At 41.6% G+C, this 14,227-nt stretch overlaps 1 protein-coding gene across 1 annotated transcript in view; it reads left to right on the top strand.

The window, feature by feature from the left end:
• The window catches only part of RAB38 (RAB38, member RAS oncogene family), a 56,656-nt gene that overhangs the window by 20,511 nt on the left and 21,918 nt on the right, over positions 1-14,227 (top strand). The window contains exon 2 of the mRNA XM_046016421.1: positions 2,810-3,090. Within this exon, the coding sequence (XP_045872377.1) occupies positions 2,810-3,090 (281 nt within the window). The remainder of the gene's footprint in view (positions 1-2,809; positions 3,091-14,227) is intronic.

Here is a 14,227-nt window from a genome sequence, read left to right as displayed (position 1 = left end):
AGTCTGTGGGCTCAGTGACCTCAATTTACTTTTTTCCCCCTTGTTCCTGATCTGGCACACTTACCCTCAAAAACTCACACACACACAGACACACACACACACAAACACACAGATTGTTCCTTTTGAATTCCTATGAAGGTGTTAAGCCAATACATTGCTTTTTTGCATGGTCTTTGCCATATATTGGAACTGTAAAAATCTTTCTTCTTGAGGAGCTCCTTACTCTACTATGAAAACCCTGGACAAGTAGATTATTGAATAACCCATGACTTTGCCTTTCCTCTGATTAGTTCCTGCAAGGGATCATAAGACAACTGCCCAAAGCCCAGAGGCTTTTGGAGTCCTGAATGATCACAGAGGGCTTTTTTCCCCCCTTCTCTTCTGGAAATGTCATGGCCATCCTGAGCAGTATCAAAGGGGATCACTGTTTGTGTTAGGAACTAAAAAAGGAAAGGAAATAAAGGAAATCTAAAACTCATTTAGGAGAAATGAAAGTTCAACTGCGGGTTGTGTGTCATATGAAGAGTGTTAAGCCACTTTCTTTCATCGGCTAGATTGTGGGGGACAAAGAAAGGCTTCTGTGGTAAAAAACCATGCAAGAAATCTTTTAGGGTTGTCATGTGCTGGCCCTTACAGAATGCTCTTCTTTCCACTGATACATGTTTGAACACAAACATTCGTCCACTAGGACCACTAAGACGGAACCTGCATCCATTTTCACTCAGTGCTCATGGATCATGTCCTCAGAATCTGCAGTGCTCTGCAATGTGCATGCCCATGTGAATATAACAACCTGCAAAGAGTTTTTTGGTGCTTTTGTTTTGTTTTGTTTTTAAGATTTGCTTAGTTATTTGACAGAGAGAGAGCACAAGCAGGGGGCCTCTACATAGGGAGAGGGAGAAGCAGGCTTCCTGCTGAGCAAGGAGCCTGATGTAGGGCTGGATCCCAGGACCCTGGGATCATGAACGGGGCTGAAGGCAGACACTTAACCAACCGAGCTACTCAAGTGCCTGCAAAAGAGTTTGTTAACATGAATTAAAACTCACCACCACAACATCTTGTGTTCAAAGTTAAGTGTGAAGTGTTCTTCGAGATGTTGACCTGGATCTTCTAAGATATCCGCTAGTTTCGGCATTTTATTCTTTTTGCTACAAGTTGGCTTATTAAATACACACCTTGCTTTGTTTTAATTTACATAACTTTATTAGACTTTTACCATAAATAAATGACCAAATCAGAATAAAAGACCTTTGTCTGGTCCTACACTTCTGGAGTTTTGGGTTCAAAAAATACAAACCCAGCCTTTATTAAGCACCTGTCTTTAGCTACATAGTGGCTAGAGTTACAAGCAATAGGATTCATTTCATTTTGTTAATCGATGGACAGTCCAGTAATTTTTTGCTGTAAACCCTGCTCTGGATCTGATTTCACTATCTACATCCTATTGTCTTTCATAATTTTTAACATGCTGAAGAAAGGCATGGAAACCTCAAGGACCAGTTAGTTCTAAGGTCCCATAATGGGTGCTTTCTATATGTTCATTCATTTCATCCACATGACAGCCCTGTGAGGTACACATTATTGCTGCCATTTTGCGGATGAGGAAGACTAACCTTAGAGTGTTTAACAAAATGGCCAAGATTCACTTAAAAAATGAAGAATCAGAACAAAAGTGATTCTAGCTGATTGGACTGAGTAAGACCAATGCCTGCATACCTGCCTTTCTCTCTTTCTCTTTCTCTGTCAGAGGGCTTTTCTCCCTCAATAGATTGTAGAGTACTTAAGGCCATCTGGTTTACTGTTGTATTTCAAGCATGTAGTCTGGAGACCGGGACCGATAGAAATATCTGTTATATGTTCAGCGGAGTTGAGTGGGACACTCTTGGCACAAAAGCCCGGAGGAGAGATGGTCTAAGACTAATGGTTTGGTAGTTGAGAGGATTCAGTGTTGGCAAGTGACTATGGGCTCTCGACTCAGAAAGGTCAGATTTGAATTCCAACTTCTGAAGTTCACTATCTGTATAATTTGCACAAGTTACTTAGGTTCTTGAGGTCTCAACGTTCTCACTGTAAAATGGTGATAGTAATCGGACCTTCATGATTATCTATGTAAGCTGCATTTCTGACGGTTAGTAAACAGAACTAAATCCTAGCTCTACTACCCTTAATTGGATTGACTATGGGTGCCTTTTAACATATTACATAGTTTAGTTATGTTTATTATATTTATCATTTACACTCTGTCACCCCACTAAATTGTAAGCTCCACAATGACAGGGATTTTCATGTTTTAATTGTTATATCCCAAGTGCTTAGAGCAGTTTTGTCCAGTAGAACATACAGGAGTAATGGAAATATGATATATTGGTGTTGTCTGATCCTGTTGCCACTGGCCATATGTGGTTACTACACACTTTAAAAAATTTTTTTTTTTAAATTTACTACACACCTGAAATGTAGGTAGCTAGTGTAACTGAAGAACTGAATTTTAAAGTCGATTTAATTTTAATTAATTTAAACCTAAGTAGCTGTGTATGGCCTGTGACATGCTCTGCTAGCACAGTTCTAGAACATAACATGGTATACAGAAGTTTTAGTAAATAAATACTTGTTAAGTGATTGAATCCCTTCTGGACTCAAAGATCAAAAACAAAAGTATGCAACTGTGTATTGAGCTGACTCTGTACAGTGAAGCACTGAAGTGCTTTCTTGAGCTGTCTGCTCAACCTGGAGGCCTCTTGAGGCTCCAAGATGTGCTTCTGTTTACAATTGTAATAAGGCTTTGATTTCTGTTTCTTTTTGGTGATAGGTCAAGAAAGATTTGGAAACATGACAAGGGTCTATTACCGAGAAGCGATGGGTGCGTTTATTGTCTTCGATGTCACCAGGCCAGCTACATTTGAAGCAGTGACAAAGTGGAAGAATGATTTGGACTCAAAGTTGAGTCTCCCTAATGGCAAACCAGTTTCAGTGGTTTTGTTGGCCAACAAGTGTGACCAGGGGAAGGATGTGCTCATGAACAATGGCCTCAAGATGGACCAGTTCTGCAAGGAGCACGGTTTCGTAGGATGGTTTGAAACATCAGCAAAGGTAATGTGACCTTAAAGGAGAAAGGTATTAGGCAAGATGCACAAAGAAAATAATCATGTAATCATTGTCATCATCATCATCATATTAATATGTGTTTGTCTAGTGATTTGTGGTTCTCAAATGGCTTGAAGCTCTTTCTCATCGCAAGGGGGTGAGTGGGCAGAGTAGAAATTACTATCCACAATTTAAGATGTATTTGCCTAAGAGAGTAAAAAGCGACTTGTACATGGTCTCAGTGATAATGGTTAATAACTGTGTTTGTTTATCAAGTGCTTAGTATATATCAGGTATGTTTTATATGCATTTTCTCCTTTAGTCCTCACACAATCCTATTAGGTAAGTACGATTTTAGAGTCAATGAAAGAAATGGGTCTCGCATTCAATGTCACTGCCTTATTCATGTATTAATTAATTTACTCCATCAATATTTAATGTGTTCGTCTGCATGTGGGAATTGTGCTTTGTCCTAAAAATGAAAAGGTGGCAAGAATGTGGAACTATCACATTGGGAATACTAGAATAGTAGAATTAGAGAGTAGGCAGCAAGTGTAACTGTGAAGAACACCATGTTGTTTGGCACTTTTCACTTTTCTGGTGGACAGAGGAGTAGGAAGGCATGGGGCAGAATCAAGGTGGGAAAATGAAGAACCCAGTGTGGCATGATAAGGACATTATTCTTCTCATTCTGCCCCATGCTGCCATCTCATTTGTCAGAGGCATGGTTTTTGCTCTGCTCCCTTATGTTTTTTTATTTTATTCTATTTTTTAATTTTTTAATTTTAATTTTAATTTTTTTTTTTTTGCTCCCTTATGTTTTTGCCTATATTTTTATCTCAGAGAGAGAGAAAAAAACTTACATGGTAAAATTTGAAAGTTAAAAAAAGCACAAATTAAAATAAATGTTCCACTGTATTTTTCTATTTCCTGTGTGCATATATTTTACATTAATATATTTTTAATATATACATATATGAAATAAAATATAAATATAAAATATATGAAATAATTTATATGTTTTATATTTATAAATGAATTGTATATTGAAATCTGTATTGTATATTTATGTAATATGTATCTATTTGCTTGTAAATGTATAAATTTTACACTATTAGGAATGCATTCTGCATAGTTTTAGATCATAATTTTCCCATTTTTATTTATTTGTGGAAAACATATTAAAGACAGAGCACAGACACTGTGCTAGTTGCTTGGGATTTAGCTGTGAAAAAGATAGGCATTGTCTCTCTACTTATGGAAATCACATGAAGGCCTTACTGTAAACATTTAAGCAATCATTAGAGAATGGTTTGAAAATATAATATGAATGGACATCATTTAAATAGTCTGAGGAGGAGTCTCTGACCTGTTCTATGCCTGAGAGCAGGATGGTCAGATTTTCCCTAGGGACTAGGGAAAGATAGGAGGCAGAGTAACACCATAGACATTACATTCCTATGGGAAAATGGCGAGGCTTTGAATGAGGGTAAATGCTGTAGGGATTGGAAAGAAAAACCTGATTTGAGACTCCCACTGAAGTTTATTTTTTTTAAGGTAATTATTTATTTATTTGAGAGAGAGAGAGCAAGCACAAGCATGGGGAGGGGCAGAGGGAGAAGGAGAAGCAGGCTCTCTGCTGCGTGGAGAGCCCAACATGAGGCTCGATCCCAGGACCCTGGGATTAGGACCTGAGCCAAAGGCAGACACTCAACCGACTGAGTCACCCAGGTGTCCCTCGCTGAAGTTTAAACACCAGTGGGGATTAAGCAACTATGTGGGTTGGGGGATGATAGATATGGAGAAGAGGGTGATGGTGCCACTTTCTTGGTCATAGTTGGGAGGTTCTTTTGTTCCAGCTGCATGACCTTGATGGTCTCAGTGTCTGCCTCCTGTCTCAGTGGTATCTGTGAGCTGGCCTCTGTATGGAAGTTGCTACTTCCAGAAGTTCCTGGGGTTTTTGCCTTCCTTCTTGGACCCGTGGCGCACTTTTAGTATGCTTTTCTCCTCTCTTCCAAAACCCTTCTTTCCCGTATTTCTTAGGATTTTTCTTTTGATTCACGACAGGGTATCCATCACTTACTGTTGTCTTTCTACTTTTCTTGTCAGTGAACCCTTTTGGTTTGTTTGTTTGAGGGATGATTCCTATAAAGAGAAAAATGTAGAGCAAAACTCAAAGGTCTGATGAGGTTACAGAAATTTGAGAAATAGGACTTTTTTTTTTTTTGGATGCAGGGCTCGAACTCATGGCCCTGAGATCAAGACCTGAACAGAGATCAAAAGTCGGACGCTCAACCGACTGAGCCACCCGGGTGCCCCAGAAATATGACATTTTTTATAGTTTGATTTTTGATGTTAGTCTAGCTTTTTTCATTTTACATGGCAAAAATAATGCGTGAATTTACCCTTCTTATTTCTTAGCTCCTTGCTCAATTTCCTTATATGGCTTCTGCATATTCCTTCAAATTCCTTTCTTTCAAAAGAATTGCTCTCCTTCGAGAATTCCTTCCCTCAATAGGTTACTTTCCATCTGAAGGGCAAACTGAAATGAATGATTCATATCTCTGTGGTGAGGGAGTCTTCCATCACTCATTCATTCATTCATTCATTCAACAAATGTTACTGAACAGCTGTTATGTACCAAGCTCTGGGAATATAGAAATGTATAAAACAGAATCCTGACCTTGTGGGTAATGATAACAAACAATAAAGTATAAGTAAAATATATAGGGAAAATGTTAGGAAAAGAAAAAAAAAAAGAGAAGAAAAGAGAGAAAAAGACTTCTGAATTTGCAGGGAGAGCTAGAATTGCTTGTGGACCAAAGAAACTCTTGGTCCTTTCATCTTGTTTCCTTTCACCTCACTCTGATGGTTCTTGCTTGACCATGGCAGTCAAAGGCTGCTTAAGAGCATGAGGTTCATTAACTTAAGGCCTGACTGACCCACGGTACTTAGATATGGGATTTTTAATCCTCCAAATCCCTGCCAGTGTAAACTTTAAAGAGAAGCTTTATATAGAGAGAGGGTGGAGGGATTTTACAATCCTGAAGTGTGCTGAAATGCTAAAGAGTGTACAAGGCCTCATTGTATTGCCTTCAACATCTTCTTCCCTCCAAACGTACGCTATTGAGATTGTCCTGAATGTCTTCATAACGAACACGTCTCCCCAGTGCCAGGTTAGTATGCAAAGTCAGCGTCTCGAATCTCTGGAACAATACTGCAGCATGGATGCTGGAGTGTCAAACTGCTCCAAAAGTCTCTTTTAAAAGATCTCTGGGAGCTCCTGGGTGGCTCAGTCATTTAAGCCTCTGCCTTTGACTCAGGTCATGATCCCAGGGTCCTGGGATCGAGCCCCACATTGGGCTCCCTGGCAGGGGAGCCCATTGGCGGGGGGCCTGCTTCTCCCTCTCCCCTGCTTGTGCTCTCTCTCTCACTCTCTATCTCTCTCTCAAATAAATAAGATCTTAAACTCAAACTGTCTACCTGGAGACAAGATGGCAGCATTTGGAGACTGTGGTCCACCTCTTATTTGATTACAACGTTTGGGATCAGGGAACATTTCCCATAGAGACCTTTCTCTTAGAAAGTGAATCTACTAATAATTAAAGTCCTTTTGTGTGATGTAGTAATCATTCTGTCTGTGATAAACATCTGATTTCCTTTTTTTTTTCACGTCTCTACAACTTAAATGCACCAAAGGCCATGACCTTTGGCTTTGTCTCCATGGCCATGTCTTGCAACAGTACTGTGGCTTGGCCGTATCTGAAGCTGAAATTCACTCACTAGGACTAGCCTCTATCTTGCTGCTGACTCTACTGCTAAAGGAAATTTGTTGTCTTGCTCTTCAGTCTTCCAGAATAACTTTCCATGAGAGTTCTCCTGTCTCATTGCTGTTGCTGGAACACTCATGGTAGCCTCTGGCTGTGCATTAAGAGCAAAAAAATAAAACGTATGCTAGCTGGTATCACTGACTTTTTACACCATCTCTTCAAATATTTTTTTTTTAAAGATTTTTATTTATTTATTTGACAGAGAGATCACAAGTAGATAGAGAGGCAGGCAGAGAGAGAGAGAGGGAAGCAGGCTCCCTGCTGAGCAGAGAGCCCGATGCGGGACTCGATCCCAGGACCCTGAGATCATGACCTGAGCCGAAGGCAGTGGCTTAACCCACTGAGCCACCCAGGCGCCCCATCTCTTCAAATATTAAAACCAAAGGAATTAAAGGGAAAACTGTCTCTCCTAATTCGAATTTCCTTTAGTGTTCAACCTTGGCATTGTCTCCCTTTCTCAGCCATGTTTGCTTGAATTCCACCTGTGGATTCACTAGGACGAGATGTTGGATACTTGTGGTGATCACATGTCCCATTTTCCAAGGACATTCATGGTTTATTCTGCTGTCCTAGGATAGTTATTGTAACACCCCCATTCCTGGGTTGTAATTTAGATTTATGCAATCATCCCATAGATCAGGAGCTCCAGAACCTCTCCCTGTCTGCATCATACCTGAACTCTGGTAATGTCTCTTTTATGTATTTCTGTGGCCAAACCCAGTCCTCAAAATACATTTTGGTATATTTGTTTCTTTAGGATGATAGCCTTGGTCTATTCTTGTTGGACAATCCTCAGTGTTGGAAGTTCTATCTTCTGGGACCTTGTCAGTGGCCAGTGGGGCTCTGCTACCTGCTGGCCCATTTACCTGGTATATAGTTGTGCCATGGCCCGAATATCCTCCAGTTGCTCCTTTAAGATTTGCTTTTATGGCCACACCCACCCACCTTCTAAGGTTGTCTAGAGCATTAAGTGACATAATATATACATTATGCCTGATTACACATATACACCAAAGCTACCCCTCAAACATAACATCCCTGTCATCTGTTTCCTCCACCCATCCACGGGGCTGGATGTCACCATCCATACTCAGCTCTGATGCACACAGGAGCTACACTCAGTGGAAGAATCTATTTCTGTATCTCTGACCTTTCCAGACTGTTCCATCCTGCTTTTATGGTGCAGTGGTTCACGTGTGGCTGTGTTTAGAAACAGGACACCAGGAAAATGCCTGGGTAGATGGGAAATAACGGAACAGTAATATCTCTCCAATGGTAGTGACAGGAACCAAGATCACAGACCTGCAGTGCCCCTGGCTCATGCTCCCCTCCACCTCGTGTCCTACTGGCGGGTTTCTATCCTAGATATAGTGACTTTTTAGGCCCACCCTCTTTCTCAGAATGTTCTAAAATCAATAGGTACCCCAGGAAGAAACTTCTTACATTAAACTCCACTTAGTTTTAGTGTCTTCCCTGCAGTTAAAGAGAAAAATGTTGACGTGTGTCCTTCTGGGGGAAGGAGTATACTCAGCAGGGCTCTCTGTAAGAAGTAATTCATTTTTTACAGGGAGGACGTGGTGGTCCTCAGCATAGTGGATATTTTTCATGTTTTTGGATTTCTAGTGATTATGGCACATTTGCTCTCTTTGGGGAACTTCCAGCCACAGCCGGTTACCTCCCCAGAAAGAACCCATAAAACTCTCTTCTTTGGTTCTCCTTGCAGCCAGAGCACAGGCATATGACCTAGATTCTACCAGTCATACTGATTGAGCAGCTAGACGAAGAAGGTGTAATACCAAATCCATTTTTGGGTGGGGAGTAGGTGGAAGAGGAGCCTGCATCCTTGGGAGGCAGCAGAGTCCGCAAGGTCCTGTGCTTGATGCAGAAAGAGAAACACTGTTGGTCCTGGGTTCCGTCCCATTCAAGCTGAGCTCCTTGAAGCTTCATGGATTTATAGGACCCAGTGCTCCATGGTGGCTGGCAGCTGTGTCCTCATCAGGCCTGTTCTCTGTGGGGTTTGAGTTTCTGGAAGCTTAGACTTGAGCCCATTTCTTTAGACTATTGAATAATCCTGCAAACTACACAATATCTCTTGAATAAACTATTTCATACTTAGCTAGCTTCAGATTCCATCTTGAAACCGAGAGCGTGGATTAATACACATGGCCAAATACATTTGAGAAAACCAACCTGAACTATAGCTTCCCTCACTGAGGGACTTCTGGGCTTTTGCTATTCTAATGTGCATTCTGAGTCTCCAGTAAGAACTGTGGCTGTATTTCTGGCTCTTTGCTATATGGGAGCTTCATGTGAAGATTTTTGTGCCTTAGCCTGAGCCGATGGCGTAGGCTTTATTCTTATTTACCATTCGCAAGAAATAAAAAAGTTAAGAAGTAGGTGACTTCATTACAGCTGTATAATCACTATCTTATTTTTTTTTTATTCTAACATACTCATTTTGTTCTTCCATATGTTAACATTTCAAAATTAAAATATGCCCCGGTGCCAGTGTAGATTTCTAAAGTGATGGTGTGCCATACAAATAATGGCTTTTTCTAGTATCTTCTCCAAGAGGAGACGACACCAGGCAGAAGTGCCTAAATACGTTTGATCATGAGCAATACTTAACATAGTAGTGGAGCATGCTTTGGAAATGCTGGCCCAGAATTCTCAGTTAAGGGAAAAGTTTTCTGTGTTTCCTTGTTTGCTGAGTTCTTTATTGTTATTATTATCATTATTGTTATTACCCTGCAGGCTGAAATATGCAACAGTTAAGAAGTGGCTAGTTTTTCTGGAAGCTGCTTGAAGAGTAGTATCACCTATCATTTATTTTATAGGCTTCCGGAAAATAGGCACTTAGAAACATAATGCCTTATATAAATTGGAAATGCATAGATAATTACCTGGGTATGGGTGAAGAGTCATTCTAATTCATTTTTTAGTGGGTTAAATATAGAACACCATTAAAAAAAATCCTTTTATTTTTAAATTGGGTAGTAAGCCATCTCTGATTATTCCCATTTTTCAAATGTCAAACCATGAGAAAAATTCTTGACAGTCACTGGTGTCTGTCTGCATTCACTGATTCAACACAATTTGTATTGAGTGACTGTCCAGGTCTGTATGGGGAATGATGTATATTAAGGCCTTTCTGAGTTCAGGACATGCTATGAGGTGCCAGTTGTTATTCTTAAAATGTCGGAATTTCCTATAGGAAATAGATATTCCAGATTTTAGGCATCCGTCGCCAAAGAATTTAGATGAGGTTGTAAGATGTGCTTTCACTGACTTACTTGCTCCCAGCACATTTAACCTTGGAATTTTAGCTGATTTGATGAGAGCTGTCTGTACTTAGGGACATTAAAGGAAGGGCCCAATCTGAAATCTGAAATCAGAGAAAAGTTAGAAGACATCATGTAAACATTTTTTTTAAGATTTTATTTATTTATTTGACAGACAGAGATCACAAGTAGGCAGAGAGTCAGGCAGAGAGGGGGGGAAGCAGACTCCCTGCTGAGCAGAGAGCCCAATGTGGGGCTCGATCCCAGGACCCTGGGATCATGAAGATCTGGGATCTGAGCTGAAGGCAGAGGCTTTAACCCACTGAGCTACCCAGGCGCCCAGAAGACATCATTTAAAGGACATGATGGCGGGGCGCCTAGGTGGCTCAGTTGGGTAGCAGCTGACTCGGTTTCAGCTCAGCTCATCATCTCGGGGTCCTGGGATTGAGCCCCGTGTCAAGCTCTGCACTCAGCAGGGACTCTACTTGAGAATTTCTCTCCCTCTCTCCAGTCTCTCCCCCTGCTCGCTGTCTCTCAAATAAATAAATAAATAAATAAAATCTTTACAATCATTAAAAAAAAAAAGAAAGGAAATGATGGCCTTAAATGGTAGTCTGTGCCATGGTAGTCTGTACTATATGGTACTAAAAACTAAAAACTTGCGCATGTACTGTATGGTTTTTTTTATTTATTTATTTGACAGAGAGAGATCACAAGTAGGCAGAGAGGCAGGCAGAGAGAGAGGAGGAAGCAGGCTCCCTGCGGAGCAGAGAGCCCGACGCGGGGCTCGATCCCAGGACCCTGAGATCATGACCTGAGCCGAAGGCAGCGGCTTAATCCACTGAGCCACCCAGGCGCCCCTGTAGGCTCAACTTCTTGACTCAAATTTAGACACCTTATTGGGGCAACCTGAGGGTTTTGAAGGGTCAGGGGTGGGAGGTTGGGGGAACAGGTGGTGGGTAATGGGGAGGGCACGTTTTGCATGGAGCACTGGGTGTTGTGCAAAAAGAATGAATACTGTTACATTGAAAAAAATAAATAAAATGAAGGAAAAAAAAATATTCTGAAAAAAAAAAAAATTTAGACACCTTAGAACGAGGGTCAGTGAACTATAGCCTGCAGCCCAGGTGTATCTTGCCCCCTATTTTATAAATGAAGTATTATTAGAGCACAGCCATGCTCATTAATTTACATTTCCGGAGTCCTTTTTCCTCCTGGATCTTGATCTCCAACCAACACTTCCTTCCCAAACTTCAGGCTTCATACCCTTCTGGATCTCTACCTGGATATTGCCTAGACAACTCTTCAAACCCCATACATCTGAAACTAAATTCTTAGCTTTTCTGCCCATCAGATCATCTGATGTGGAGACCACACATCCACCTGGACATCTACTCATGGTCCCTTAGAACCAGGTTACTCACCCTTCAGAACCCCTCATTCCTGAGCACAGAAAACCCCACAGTGAGGTTCTCTCTTGCCCCTCCAGGCTCTGTCTCTGGTTACCTTGTCCCTCTGTTTGTCCCCTAGTGACATTAAACTGCATCACATCACCTGTTCATATTTTGCTATTCCCCCTGTCTGGGACATGCTCCCTACAGTTATGCACCTGTCTCTCTCGAGTTTTCAGTCTCTCAGGACTCAGCTCAAGTGCTCTCCATTACTGACTCTCAGGTAGTTTCCCCCATCTCTTACCACAGTTATGTTAAGGTTCTTTCTTTAGGTGCCTGGTCCCTGCGCGGCACTGGGAAACCCTCTGTCTTGTCCACCAGCTCAGTGGCTCGCACGCGCAGAGTGGTCATGTGGTCAGTGGTTATTGGACGGGACAGAACATTTTGCTGCACTGCTTTTCAAGGATTCTTTCAGAAGATTCTTTTACTGTATTATTCTTTTCCCCGCCCTTGGTGGGGTATTTCTGTCCTTAGAGAGCTGTACAGAAGCAGAAAAATTAATTTACTGCTGTATTTCCCAGGAGGACTCTCCATTATGTAATTCCTTTCATCCAGAAAGCTCTATAGACACTTTGCACAGCGGGGAGGTTGTAGTGCCCTGCAGTGTGGAGGGGGAGCAGAGAAGGAAAATGAAGAAAAAAACACCCCCTCCCCTTCATGCCTTGGGGCCTAGACTGAGAACTGCAGGATTGTTTGCTTGGTCATGCCACATAAGAACCCACAAAAATCTCCCATTAGCCTGTGGATCTTATTATCCAGCGTACTCCTCCTTCACACCCCAGGATCACAATTTAGCAGTTTTCTCCTCATTGAAATTCCTGTCATCTTGTTTACAGTCATCTCTCATTTCCTTCAGTAATTGTCGTTTGAGCCACGCACAACGGCTATTATTCTGGTTTTTTCTTACTACTAGTAAAATGGGGTTGCAGAGAAGCTTTTAAATGATTTTGAGTGGAGAAACCAGGCTGAGACTTCATATCTAGTCCAGAACTCAATCCAGTGATGATGACTTTTTAAAAAAGATTCGTTTATTTATTTTAGAGAGACAGTGAGAGAGCACAAGTGTTGGGTTGGGGAAGGGAGAGGTAGAGAATCTCAAGCAGATTCCCCACTGACCATGGAGCCTGATGTGGGGCTCGATCTTATCACCCTGAGATCATGACGTGAGCTGAAATCAAGAGTCAGATGCTTAACCCAGGTGCCCCAGTGACAATGATTCTTAAAGAGGTGTAGATCAGGAACTCCTGAGGAGCATGCCAAGATTGCACATGGCTCAGCCTTGCTCTGAGGTGTCTGGAGGGGCACAAAATATGTCTTTGGAAAATAGTCCTCCGGTGATTTTGATAAGCACCTTAGTTAAGATGACTTGTATTATATTTTGTTAATTCATCCACTCATTTATTCATTCATTCATTCATCCCTCAAGCAGTCCTCGGATAGCTACTATGTATTTATGTAGACTACTTTGCCAAGCAGTGGGGCCCTGATGCTTAAGGGCACAGATTCTTCCCATCAAGAAATTTCCAGTGTTGGGGTGCCTGGCTCAGTTGGTTAGGCAACTGCCTGCGGTTCGGGTCACAATCCTGGGGTCCTGGGATCAAGTCCCACTTTGGGCTCCCCCTGCTCCACGGGAAACCTGTTTGTCCCTCTCCTTCCACCCGCCACTCCCCCTGCTTGTGTGCGCGCTCTCTCTCTCTGACAAATAGATAAATAAAATCTTTAAAAAGTAAAAAAGAAGTTGTTAGTCTCCTGGAAGGAAACTTACAAAGACAAAAAATTATAATACAGTATCAATATCCATAAAAAATTGGTGACTTCTACGCAAGCTGGGGGGACACTTGAGGGAAAGGCTGTTGCCTCTGCCCGAGAGTGAGACAGCTTCCTTGTCACCAAGGATGAGAGAGTCCCCAGTGGAAAGTCCAAGGAGGACTAGTGAGAGGAATTCCTTTTCAAGGGATGCTGTGCAGAGGGACATTAGAAGCCACCGTTAGGAGATCCTGGGTATTCTTAAAAGTGAAGATTAGCTTTTTGTCTTTATTCTAAGATATCTTTTTTTTTTTTTTAAGATTTTATTATTTATTTGAGAGACAGAGAAGGAAAGAGAGAGAGTGGGCATGAGTGAGGGGAGGTGTAGAGGGAGAGGGAGAAGCAGGCCACCCACTGAGCAGGGAGCCTGATGTGGGACTCGATCCCAGGACCCACCTGTGCCGAAGGTGGAGGCTCAACCAGCTAAGCCACCCAGGCGCCCCTCTGAGACATCTTAAGAAAGAACATGTCACTGCTGCAGAATTAATAGCTTTATCACTCACCAGAAAACTGTCAATACAGGACAACAAAAAATCTTACTATTAAGAATAATAGTGAAACTTTATATTTATGAAGCCCACCCTTACTCTTCTTACCAGGCTTTGTCCTGAATGCTTTATTTCATTTACTTCTCACAAACCCTTATGAATGAGATCCTGTTATTATGCCTGTTTTACAAATTAAGGAGCTGAGTCTTAGAGATGTTGAATGATTTACCCATGATCATCTGGGTAGCAAGGGGCAGAGTCAGAATTAGGACCCAGATCCCTCTAGT

The sequence above is a fragment of the Meles meles genome, chromosome 8, assembly GCF_922984935.1.
Source record: "Meles meles chromosome 8, mMelMel3.1 paternal haplotype, whole genome shotgun sequence".
Lineage (NCBI taxonomy): Eukaryota > Metazoa > Chordata > Mammalia > Carnivora > Mustelidae > Meles > Meles meles.
The sequence above is the reverse complement of the archived record's forward strand: the minus strand, read 5'-3'. Positions and strand labels throughout refer to the sequence as shown.